Consider the following 13,299-nt stretch of genomic DNA (forward strand, 5'->3'; position numbering starts at 1 on the left):
TTGGAGGTGACCCTGAGAAGCCCTGGGTTGGGGAGAAAGAAGGGCAGCCCGTACACAGTGCATTGGTGAGCAGCTCCCAATGTGGGCAGCCGGGCTTACCCCATTGGGGCCTCAGTAGCAAGCACCTGTGCCACCCATGGGCAGGGGAAGCTGTCAGGTTTATCAGCCCACACTCACTCCTCTTGGGTTGAGGGCTGCTCCTGGAGGTTAACTCCTGGCACTTCCACTCTGCACTATACTGGCAAACATGCTTGAGGTAGCCATCGGAGAGAAACTTGCAGTTTTCTTGTATCCAGATGCCCTCCACGCTAATGAAGGGAAGCGGGGAGGGCATCAAGAGCTGCAACCCCAAATCTCCATCAGTTTGCCTTTGGGGTACTCCCTGTCCCCCATTCTCCATCCTTGTGGTTTGGCTGGTAACATCCTCTTCCTCTAAGTCCAGGTGGCAACTATGAATGGTTCAGAAACAGGCATATGTTTCAGTTGGCCAATCAGAGCCCACCCTGGAACTTCTAGAACTGGGGGAAAGAAACTGTCCAGATTTTCCAGCCTCCATGGTGTGGGCCACAGGGAGCAGGAGAGTAGAACCAATACGGACAACTGAACCAGGAGAGAAAGGGGATAGCTTTTGAGCCCCTGGATTCAGCTGTACCTGAAGCCATATTTAGATCAATAAATCCCATTAACCACTCCAGGTTTCTGGTTTCACTTTAAGAGAGCTAGTGGCCCCAGCTGATGCCCTCACTAGGCAACAACTTTCCGGAGCTGAGGATGTACAGCCAGCTCCCTCCACCCCCACCCCCGCCCCGCACCAACCTTCTCCAGTTCATCGCAGCCCCAGCAACTGACTCCCCTTCCCTATGGCCTGACAGCTCTGATTCAGGGTAGCTTGTGGCCACTCTTTCTTCAAGAGGTGCCTGGCAGCTCGCCCCCTCACCGCATGAATATGTATCACACTGTTAGCTGTTCTGGTGGGGGAGGTGCCGCAGCTTTCAACAGATCCTCACATAGACCTATGCACATGATGGACTGCGTGTTTGTGTTCCCCCAAATTCATGTTGAGTCTCTCACCCCCCAATGTAGTGAGGCCTTTATTTTAGTGAAGGTTACATGAGGTCGTGAGTGGTGCCCTCATGATAGAATTAGCACCTTAATAATGGGAAAGACTGGAGTACAACCTCTCTACAAGGAAGAAGCCACGTGAGCACACAGCGAGACGGACGCTGTCAACAAGCCAGGAAGCAGGCCCTCTCCAAGAACCGAATGTGCCAGCACCTTGATCTTGGACTTCCAGCCTCTTAGAACTGTGAGAGATGAGTGTCTGTTGTTTGTAAGCCATTTAGTCTGTGGTATTTGTCATAGCAGCCCAAGCAGACTAAGACACGGTAAATTGTAATAGCTATCTACTGCTGCCTAATCAATCAGCCCAAAACTTGGTGACTTTAAACAAGTTACTGCTTATGGAAAATTATTATTTTTCATGATTCTAGGGTCAACTGGGTGGTTTTGTTGATCTGGGCTAGGATCAGTGATTTCAGCAGGGCCAGCTGGGGGCCGATCTGGGACCCACAGCTGAGAATGTAGCTGTTTTCTTGTAGTGTCTTGTTCCCCAGGGGGCCGGCTCAGGGTTGAGGTCAAGGTAGAGACAGGGATCCTTGCCCACTGGGCCACTGAAGGTTTTACCTCCTCACTCAGCCCATCTCCTGGTTTGCAACCCAGGTTGGAGGGAGGAGAAGGATGGCAACAGGGCATTCTCAGTGTATCTGGGAACTTAGGGACAGTCACGTGTTTGAGGAACCAGCCAAGTGCTACATGTTTTTATTTCCTCCTGGAAATGGAAGCAACCAAGTTCCCGTGTTCCTCCCGGAAGCTTGTGTTTCAACTCCACCTGGAAGGTTCATTTTGTATTTCGCTTTCTTTAAATGCACCAAGTGGCCCCAGGCTGCTTTGATGTTTGGGTCCCAGCGATCAAGGGTAGGACATAGTGACAAGAGCTCAGACAAGTTCCCAGGCACCTCAGGATCACTTTGGCATATTCCTAAGACAGTTCCCAAGCCTGGCTGCAGGTCGGAATGTATTCTCCAGGAGTGTTCTGTGATTGCAGACTTCTGACCCCATCCCAGACCCACTCAGTCAGAATCTTGGGTGGAGGGTCCAGGAATCTACAGGGAGCCCCCACCCCACCCCATCCAGGGTCTTGAGGCAACAGGCTGTGGAAACCCTTGGCCTGAAAGCTGCCCTCTGCAAAAGGCGTCTCTATCTGTCCTTGGCGGGGGCTGGCAGCTGAGTTGGAAAGTTGCAGTTTGGTGCAGAGGCTTCTGGTTTCCAGGCCCAAGGAGCACTGCAGTACCTGAAGAGGGCTCGTCATGATGTGCTGGAGGAGCCCCTGGTTCAGTGGCTGGGACACGTTTGCCTTCCCTGTGGCCCCAAGGATCTTTAGTTTTTCATAGGGGTATCCATTATTTTTGTCCAACATCCAGTCCCTCTTAGTAACCACCCCACCTGAGGCTGGGTCCTCCCAGCAGCAAAACTTGAGACAAGAATGTAAGAGCAGGTAGTGTATTTTGGAGGTGACCCTGAGAAGCCCTGGGTTGGGGAGAAAGAAGGGCAGCCCGTACACAGTGCATTGGTGAGCAGCTCCCAATGTGGGCAGCCGGGCTTACCCCATTGGGGCCTCAGTAGCAAGCACCTGTGCCACCCATGGGCAGGGGAAGCTGTCAGGTTTATCAGCCCACACTCACTCCTCTTGGGTTGAGGGCTGCTCCTGGAGGTTAACTCCTGGCACTTCCACTCTGCACTATACTGGCAAACATGCTTGAGGTAGCCATCGGAGAGAAACTTGCAGTTTTCTTGTATCCAGATGCCCTCCACGCTAATGAAGGGAAGCGGGGAGGGCATCAAGAGCTGCAACCCCAAATCTCCATCAGTTTGCCTTTGGGGTACTACCTGTCCCCCATTCTCCATCCTTGTGGTTTGGCTGGTAACATCCTCTTCCTCTAAGTCCAGGTGGCAACTATGAATGGTTCAGAAACAGGCATATGTTTCAGTTGGCCAGTCAGAGCCCACCCTGGAACTTCTAGAACTGGGGGAAAGAAACTGTCCAGATTTTCCAGCCTCCATGGTGTGGGCCACAGGGAGCAGGAGAGTAGAACCAATACGGACAACTGAACCAGGAGAGAAAGGGGATAGCTTTTGAGCCCCTGGATTCAGCTGTACCTGAAGCCATATTTAGATCAATAAATCCCCATTTTTGCTTGAGGCAGAACTCTATTGGATTTCTGGGTCTCTGGCAACCCAGAGTCTGACACTCATAATTCCAGGGAAGGCACATTTTAGACTAAGGCATTTGCTGAGCTTAGATGGAACATGCAGCAGGGAGGCAGAAAAATGTTCAAGATTCTAATACTACCTTTGGTAGTAGGGGGACACGTGTGACACAAATATACAAGAGCTAAAGTCATGAAGCTTTAGGATTGGAAGTTGGGGATTAACATGAATCAGTTATGACAGTACAAGAGTCCCCTCCCCACCTCGTGATAGTGACGGAAGACCCCTGGGCACAGAACATGGACCAGAAGTCCTGATGGCCTGACTTGGAACCCTGAGAGTTCTGTGTGCTGGGCAGTTACCATGGTGACACATATCTCAGCTGCTGGGATGCTCTTTATAAAACTTTAGCATCAGGAAAGACTCCTCAAAAATGTTCCAATTCTGGGGTCAATGAGCGGGCTTTTGAGGGCTCTGAGGAGGAGCCCTGAAACTGAAGAGGCATTCTAGTGTGATGCCTATGGCTTTCAACAGATTCTCAAAGGGGTCTGTCTCAGAAAAATCTTGGCTCTAGAAACCTTTTAAGTGAGAGGGTTCAAATTGTGCTTCCTGGGGACCTACGTTCCTCAGAAATGCCTTGCTGGCATGGAGTGGGGGGCGGAATGAAGGGAGGGGAAGGTAAATGGGCTGTGGAAAAAGCCACAGCTGCATCCGACATTCCTGGGAGCCACCCAGGGCCTTTTACTCTTTCCAGCTTCTTCCATGCCCCACCCAAACTCCCACTGCTAGTGCTCTGAGACTCACCTCCATGGAGTCCCCAGAGGTATCTGCCTTGGATGCAGGCCCTGGCCTCAGAGGGAGAATTGGTCCCAGAGGAAGCCTCTGGGCCACAGGGAGCCCCCAGTGTATTCTGCACTCTCCAGGCCCAAAACCCAGGGGGCTCCCCAGGAAGGTGATTCTGCCGAGACAGACGTCAGCAGTGATCTGAGGTGCAGACCTGATCCCAGCTTGCCCACCCCAGGGAACTCTGTCTTTCTCAACATGCTACACTCATGAGTCAGCTGCCTGTTCCTTTGAGAGTCTTCACCCCTAGTTCCAGAGAAATCCATGGAAAGGTCACAGAGAATGAGCGAATACACTGTACTGAGGCAGGCCAAGGGCTGCTTCCTCTACCTAGATGAGATGTGTTGAGCAGATCTGGGTAACAGGAGCTGGTGTAAACGTGTAGCCTAAACTGTAACACAAAGGAACCCACCTCCTCTGCTTCCTAAGTGACAGTCCTTGGCCTGCTCCAAAACAAGGTAGCCTTTTCAGAATCCCATGATGTCTGTGGCAGCCAGCACCCCTGCCGTGTCCCGAGGGAGCTCACAGGAAGGACAGGCGGTGCCCTTAACAGGGCCCCTGCCCTTTTCTGACATCAGGACGGTGGCTGTTCTCAGACACAATGCTAAGACTTGGGTAAAACCCTAGGGTACAGGGCAGAGTGGCCCAGGAAGATGGACAGCATGGCCCTCACCTTCATCTGGATACCTGGCAAGTAGAATCCAGGAACCTACCCCCAAGATAACAAGTCAGCAGTGCTAAGCGGGCCCCAGGGGTCTGTCTGCATTTAATACCATTGATAAACTGCATGTACATCTGTTTATGTGCTATATGCACAGGCAGCAGGTTAATAAAGTCCCCCAAAATTTATGTCTACCCATAACTTCCTAATGTGGCTTTACTTGGAAGAAGGGTCTTTGCAGATGTAATTAGTTAAGGACCTCGAGTGGGCCTTAAAACCAATGGCTGGTGTCCTAATAAAAAGAAGAGACACACAGGGGAGAAGGAAAAATAGAGGTTGACACTGGACTGAGGCATTAACAAGCCCGGGAGCACCAGGAGCCACGAGAAGCTGGAAGAGGCAGGAAGGATTCGCCCCTGGATCCTGCCAAGCCTTAATTTTAGGCTTCTGGATTCCAGAACTGGGAGAGGATCCATCTCTGTTTAAGCCACCCAGTTTGTGATAATTTGTTACAGTGGCTCCAGGAAACTAATACAGTATATCTGTGCTTTATATATTTAAAAATGTGATTTTTTATGCTGCCTAGCCCCAAGAACCAGTTTGCAACCCCTGACGGTGACATCACCCCCACTGAGAAGTCTCTAGAAACTTAGAAACAGGAGCTGGGTAATTCTTGAACCAGCCAAGGGAAACCTCCACGGTTTTAGGAAGTAGAGAAGAGAGGTATGTCCAAATCTAAAACATTTAATGCTCTGGCTTGGAGCAAATGATCAGGCTAACAAGAAACACAGTGTTCTACTGGCTGAAACAGACTGTGTGGAAAAAAAGACTTATACTATTTGTACTGAACAATTCGTGTTACAGGGAGAGAAATTCCAGAGTGCAGAGTGGGAAAAAAGCCCCACACTCCTCTCATTCTGTGGAGACACCATTCTGACTGGTGCTCTTCCCCGTGGGTGGATTTGCCCAGAAAACACGAGCAGTTTCTAAAAGAGAAAGTCAGAGGGAGACGATAGGCCGACACCCACTTTCCTCTGGATGCACATGGTGCCGAGCCGTCTGTCCCATGAAAAACAGCAGCAGGCGTCCTCAGTAAGCCATCTGCAGTCTTTGGGTGAGAAGCATTCAGTAACCAGAATGACTGCTGACTTTTCTCCCATGCTTTTCCGCGAACTGTGTGCTGGGTTGTAGACGTTACAGACACTCTTTCGTTTCATCCCATTACGACTCAATGAGTGAGGTAGGCACAGCTGTCCCCATTTCACAGATGAGGGAACTGAGGCACAGAGAGGTGAAGTCACCTGCTGGAGGTTTACACATCGAGGGGAAGGATGGTTGGGGCTCGAACCCCACCTCATCTAAATGTTAAGACCGAGGCCTAAACCCAGGGCCTGGGCAGGTCCTATTGCGAGTGGGTGGTTTCTGTCCTGGTCACAATAGGTTAATGAACAAGATAGATAAGGAAGCCAAGCCAAGGAGCTCCCAGCCCAGGGGTCCAGGGAAATTTAGAAGCCAAGAGCTCAGCAGCCCTTCCTTGGATTTTTAATTTCAAGCCTCAGAGGTAAGAAAAATGGCGTATTGATTGATGATATTCCAACATAGGCCCCAAAGACCTCCAGCACAAAAGGAGAACCGCAGCAGACACCACCGTCCATGACCACCTGCTGCTTCTGTGGCCCAGCTCCCCTTGCCCTTTAGCAGTTAGCCTTCCCCCATGCCGCTGTGGCTTCCGGTGGGGATATCGATCACAGGGCCCCAAGCCCCTTGGCTAATATATCCACAGGAGTGAGCATGTGACTTGTGCTGGGTCAGTCATAACTTTCTTTGGCTTTCTATTTAAAATGGAAAGACACTCTCTCAGCCTTAGAGATGGTGAGCACTGTGGTTGTAAGCTATGGGCTGCCGGCAGCCACTTCTCATCAGATGGAGGAGAGGATGAGGCCCGTGTGCCAAGACATTCAGAGCCAAGAGGCCTGGGAAAGGCCAAGAAGATGAGCACATGAGCCTGAGGACAGTGGGCTCCTGGATCCAGCCATACCTGAAACAAGACCCATCCTCAGCTATCCCAGTTACGGGAATCAGGGAATTCCCTTTGTTGCTTAAGCCAGTTTTGAGCTGGGGCTTTCTTGGGGGAGGGAGAGAGAGAGAAAGGGAAATTGAGAGAGGGAACAAGCTCTCAAGGGAAGAGCTAAGCAGGCCTGAGGCCCCTCATTCCACCTGTAAAAGCTAGACTGCTGATGGCAGACCCTCCTCTCTCGAATCAGCAGATCTAGGTTTCAGTTGTCAAAAGCCATTTCTAACCCCAAGTCAAAGGCTTCTCCTTCCTTCACTGGGTGTTAGTCCTAGACAGTAAGTGTGCAGGGAGTGCCAGGGCAGCTTACCCCAAAACGCTTCTAGGATAACACCTAGTTTTTAGAGGGAAGCTAAAAATTCATCTAAAGATAGCCGACAGTGTTACAAATTGCTCTCAGCAATAAATGCCTGGTGACATGGGAACAATTAGTTTTGAGAATGTTTCTGATCACCCTCCCTCTGTCTCTCCTGCACATGTGTGTACACACAACTTGATGCAGGATGCAGTATTGGATTTTGTTCCTATACCTGAGAAGCAAACAAAAAAACCACAGAGGTGGGCGAGGCTTCCTCCCTGCAGGGAGAAGGATGTCTCCTTTTGGCTCCAGGTTTGGGATTGAGGTTCATAGGGAAGAGAGCTTGCTCTCCTTGCTGTGTCGTTCCAAGCCTGGATGAAGGCGATGATCCCTGTGGTTATAAACCCAGCCCTTGGGCAAGGCCCAGCAACTCTGTCAGCCAGAGACCACCCCCAGCTGTAAGCAAGGCTATGAGATAAAAGTAATGTCCAGCCTCTGGGCCCCAGATTGGAGCCCAGGCAGCCTGCCAAGTCATTTCGGTGAGGTCCAATGCAAGCGAGTGATGCGGACTAGGCGTGGGCCGACAGAGAGGGGTGGGGACTGGTGTGGCCCCATCCAGGGTAACTGTTTGTCACCTTTATGAGGCAATAGTGGTTGCATTTTACCAACTCTCCTAAGTGCCTAAGGGAAGCCAGAAATCTTGATTTCTAGATGAAATGCCCCACATTTAAAATCCCCATATAAACAAAAATACTAAAGGCAGGCCAGATTAGACTGCAGGCTGCTACTTGGTGACCTCTGACCTGTTGCCTTTTTGGAGGCCCAGGGGAGGAAAAAAGAAATGTCTGTAGGCCCCAAGGAGACCCCAAACTCTCCTATGCTCGGGGAAAGTCTGTCAGTACTGGAGCTGGTTCTAGGGGTCAGATTGGACCCAGGATAGATGCAACAAAATCACAGCCTCCACCCCACAGAGATATCCTGATGCCATGTTGAGGTCCTGGATCTAGCCTCACCTGAAGCAAGCCCTGCTGGACGGGCCTGTTACCCACACCCATGAATGGTTACCCTTTTATGTAGGCTTCTTAACGACCAAAAGAGTCATAATGAAAGAACTCCCAGGAGAGAAAGAGACCTCCAGAGGGGTATAAAGGCAGATGGAGCTGCTTCGTCACTGCCTAGAACTTAGCAGAAACCCTGTGCCTTCCCACCCTCTTCAAGTCGGTGTTAGGCCTTCCAAGCCAAGCGATAGGAAAATGGATTTCAAGTCCAGGGCAGGCTGCTCCCTACAGAAAGCAGAGCCTGTAACTCATATAACTGCTCACTGTACCTCTCTTGGGACATAGGACATCGCTATGGAATCAGATGCTGTGGTGAACACCTGTCATTTCTGCCTGCCCAGTATTCTTTCCTCCTTCTTCTGGGGGGGACCTCAATATTCCTAGAGGCCCCTTGTGCTTTTCAGACTAGGTGGTTGGCTCCAGGGACAAGCATATGATCCAGGCTGGCCAATCAACAACTGCACCCCAATCTCCCCACACAGTGATTGGTCCAGATTCGACACAGGACCCTGCTGGCCAATCGGGGTTCTCCCTTCTCCAGAAACCACGATTGGATCTGAAAGGGCATGGGGCCCAGGCAGGCTGATTAGGCTCATTTTGGGAGGTTGGAGGAACTTTGGGAGAAAGAGGCTCTCTCTGCAGGAGAGAGGGAAAAAGCCCCATGGCAATGGGGAAGGCACCTGAGATGGAGGCCGTCCCACGGAAAGCAGAGGCAGCAGTAAAAGGAAAGATGAGCTCGATGACAACCCTGAGCCCCCAGGCCAGGCACACCTGAAGGTAGTCCACCCACTCCTTGGCTTTTCATTATAGGAAGCCCAAAGGAGATGGTTCTAACTTAGAGCTCCTGCCACATGCAGGCCATGAGCTGATTACTGCCGTCAGCTCCAAAGACCCTGCGTTTGGCAGCATCCTGACCCAGGCAGCAGCCCACATGGTCCCAGGTCTCGCAGCAAGATGGCTTCTGTTTGTAGACACTTTCAGACACTGGAAGCGAGTGTGCTGCCTCTCAGGGCTCCATCCTGGCTATCTGGAGACCAGGGAGCTGCTGTGGGACTGGCCGGAGGAGGACAAGGAGGTGGCAACGCTGAGCTGGGAGAAGCCGCTGGTGCAGGATTCCAGGCTGGACATGGAGCCCCTGGGGAGGAAGGGAGCAGCACAAATGTTACCTTTTGGTGGAGACGCAGCCCTGGGGCCCATGCAGCAGTGGAAAAGCTGGTGATGCTGCAAATGAGGCCCCAGGGGCCTTGCACAGGGCTGGTAATCACCCCAACAACAGAGGGCAAGTGCAGAGTGAAAAGCAGGTGAGGCCATGATGAGAAATGAAGCTCCACCCATTTCCCTACACCCCTGTACCCACGAGCAGAGCCTAGCCTGCCACAAACTATTCAGGGGTTTCCCTGACCTGGGGACCCAGCATGGCCCAGAGAGCATCCCACAGCCTGGGGAGTCCTCAGCTCCATCTCCAGCCTCAGCCCCCATCTCCTTTCAGCTCCTCTGATGCCCACCTCCCCTTTCTTGAGACCTTAGCATGTCTGTGCCTCCTACACACTTTGTCTTGTTAACTCCCGCTCCAAACTTCAGAGCTTGGAACACTATGCTTCCTGGAGACCTAGATGTCTGTTTCCTTCTCTAAATTAGGAAAATTTTCAGCCATTATTTCTTCAAATAAGCTTTATGCCCCTTTATCTCTCTCTTTTCCTTCTGGGATCCCTATTACATGAATGTTAGCGTGTTCGATGTTGTCCCAGGAGATCTTTCCGCGATGACGGACCTGTTCTCTCTCTGTGCTGTCCACTGAGGTGTAAAGTTAGGCTGTTCATTTAGGATTTTTCCTGTTTCTTGAGGTAGACCCAAATAGCTATGAACGTCCCCCTCTTAGAACTGCTTTCGATGCGTCCCATAGGTTTTGGAAATTGTGCTTTAATCCCCGTTTGTCTCCAGGTATTTCTTGATTTCCTGTTTGGTTTCCTCTTTGATCCATTGATTGTTTAGTAGCATGTTGTTTAGTCTCCACGCTTGTTTTTTCCAGTTTTCTTGCAGTTGATTTCTAGTTTCACACTGTTGTGGTTGGAATAGATGCTTGCTACGGTTTCAATCTTCTGGAATTTATTGAGACTTATTTTGTGGCCTAATATGGGATTAGTCTTAGAGAATGTTCCCTGTGCACTTGAAAAGAATGTCTATTCAGCAGTTTTGGATGAAATGTTCTATAAATATTAAACCAATCTATTCTAACGTGATATTTAAGGCCATTGTTTCTGTATTGATTTTCTGTCCGGATGATCTATCTATTGAGTTAAATTGGGTATTAAAGTCCCTTACTATCATTGTATTACTATCAATTTCTCCCTTTATGTCTGTTAATATTTGCTTTATATATTTAGGTGCTCCTATGTTGGGTGAGTAGATATTTACCATTCTTATATCCTCTTCTTGGGTTGACCCCTTTATCATTATGCAATGCCCTTGTCTCTTTTTAGTCTTTATTTTAAAGTCTTATCTGATATGAGTATTGCTACCCCAACTTTCTTTTTATTTCTATTTGCATGGAATATCTTTTTCCATCTCTTCACTTTCAGTCTGTGTGTGTCTTTTGATCTGAAACGAGTCCCTGGTAGGCAGCATACAAATGGGTCTTTTTTAAAATCAATTCTGCAAACCTATGTCTTTCAATTAGAGCATTTTGTCCATTTACATTTAAAGTAATTATTGATAGATATGTATTTATTGTCATTTTGTTCTCTTTTTTTTTGGTTGTTTTTGTAGTTCTCTGTTCCTTTCTTCTCTTGATCTCTCTCCTTTTCAGTTTACTGATTTTCTTTACCGTTTTGTTTGGGTTCCTGTTTATTTTTTGTGCATTTTTTTCTTTTTGTAGGTTTGTGGTTACCATAAGTTGTCTGTGTGTGTGTGTGTATACACACAGCTGGACTGGGGTCCAGGCTTGGCAGCCCAGTGTGTGTGCGCCATAGCATCTTGGTTTTGCTTGAGCTAGCTCTGACAGGGCAGCCTGGTGGGGTGTGTGTGTGTGTGTGTGTGTGTGTGTGTGTCTATTTTAAGCTGTTAGGTGTTTAAGATCAAACACATTTTAAAAGTACTACATTTTTACTCCCCGCTCTACACTTTGTTTTTGACGTCATATTTGAGATCTTTTTTGTTTAGTGTACCCCCAACTATTTATTGTAGTTATAATTAATTTTCCTACTCTTGTCTTTTAACCTTCATACTAGCTTTGTTTATTATGTATCTGCCTTTACCTGTGAGATTTTTTCCTTTCATGTATTTTCTTATTTCTGGTTACGGCCTTTTTCTTTTCTGTTTAAAGGAGACCCTTTTAACATTTCTTGTAAAGTCAGTTTAATGGTGACGAGCTCCAGTAGTTTTTGTCTAGAAAACTCTTTATCTCTTCTTCAATTCTGAATGATGATAACCTTACCAGGTAGAGTATTCTAGGTTTTAGGTTCCTTTATTTCAGCACTTTAAATATGTCCTGCCACATTTCCTTATGGCCTGTGTAGTTTCTACTGAGAAATCAATTAATGCCCTTATGCGGTTTCCCTTGTATGTGAAAAGTTGTTTACCTCTTGCTGCCTTAAAATGGTCTTATCTGTAACTTTTGCCATTTTAATTACAATATGTCTTGGTGTGGAACCCCTTGGGTTTATCTTGCTTGGAACACTATGCTTCCTGGACCGCGATGTCTGTTTCCTTCTCTAAATCAGGAAAAATTTCAGCCATTATTTCTTCAAATAAACTTTATGCCCCTTTGTCTCTCTTCCTTCTGGGATCCCTATAATGTGAATGTTAGTGTATTTGATGTTGTTCCAGACAGCCCTTAGATCATCTTCACTTCTTTTATTCTTTTTTCTTTTTGCCATTCTGATTGGGTGATTTCCACTATTCTATCTTCCAGGTCATTAATCTGTTCTTCTGTATTATCTAATCTGATGTTGATTCATTCTAATGTATTTTTAATTTCAGTTATTGTATTCTTTAGCTCTGATTGGTTCTTTATTATATTTTCCATTTCTTTGCTGAACTTCTCTCTGAGTTCCTCTATTATACTCTCAAGTTTGGTGAGCACACTTATGACCATTTCTTTGAATTCTTTATCAGGAAAATTACTTATCTCCTCTTCATTAGGGTTTTTTTTTCCCAGAACTTTTTCTTGTTCCTTCATTTGTAACATATTCCTCGGTCTTCTCATTTTGTTTGACCTTTTCTGTTTGTTCTTATGAATTCAATGAGATAGCTATCTCTCAATCCTGAAAAAGCGGCCTCGTGTGTAAGTAACCTCTGTGTAGACTGTGTGCTGGGTGGATTTGGCAGGCAGGTTGGAGCCAGGATGGGCAGATGCAGTGCTGGGCCGCTGGTTGGCTGGGAGGAGCAGGCTGGGAAGGATGGCCCGTTGTATGCACATGTGTGTGGCAGCTCCCTATTGGTCTGACTGTCTGCAGCTGGAGTGAGGTTCACGTGGGGCAACCTGGTTCATGCTGTGCCCTGTTGGTCCCAGTGGAGTGGTGCCCTGTTGTTCCGGTTGTCCATAGCAGGAGCAGGGCCCAGGCTGGGCAGCCCAGTGCATACGTACCAAAGTGCTCTGTGAGAACCAACAGAGCAAGATCCAGATGGAGCAGCCAGTGCCTGCATGTGTGCATGGTGGCACCTTGTTGATCCAGCTGTCCACAGCTAGAGTAGGGTCTGGGCTGGGCAGCCCAGTGCATGCACACCACAGCATCCTGTTGGTCCTGCTTGAGCTAGCTCGGGTATGGCAGTGCCCTGTTGATCTGGTTGTGCATGCATGCTGCAATATTGTGCTGGTCCTGTTGGAGAGAGCTTTGCAACACTCTTGCCTTACAGGTTGGCTAGAACACCTGGATAGAGCTCCTGCCTCTGCTATCTGGGTGGAGGGGAATGTAAACAATGGCCCTCACTGGCACCTCTGATCCCAAAAAGTTCCCTCAGATCCCGGAGAGTTTCATAATTCCCCAGCCATCTCTATGCAATGTCTCTTTGTCTCTCTGTCTCTGTCTCTGTCTCTGTCTCTGTCTCTGTCTCTGTCTCTCTCTCTCTCTCTCTCTCTCTCTCTCTCTCACACACACACACA

The 13,299-nt window shown here is 48.6% G+C and overlaps 1 protein-coding gene across 1 annotated transcript in view; it reads right to left on the reverse strand.

Annotated features, from left to right (window-relative positions):
- Positions 1–9,221: 9,221 nt before the first annotated feature.
- Positions 9,222–13,299, reverse strand: part of SEC14L5 (SEC14 like lipid binding 5) — a 46,407-nt gene continuing 42,329 nt past the window's right edge. The window contains 1 exon segment of the mRNA XM_011376614.2: positions 9,222–9,333. Coding sequence (XP_011374916.1) covers positions 9,222–9,333 — 112 coding nt within the window.

This window comes from Pteropus vampyrus, unplaced genomic scaffold (genome assembly GCF_000151845.1).
Source record: "Pteropus vampyrus isolate Shadow unplaced genomic scaffold, Pvam_2.0 Scaffold300, whole genome shotgun sequence".
Lineage (NCBI taxonomy): Eukaryota > Metazoa > Chordata > Mammalia > Chiroptera > Pteropodidae > Pteropus > Pteropus vampyrus.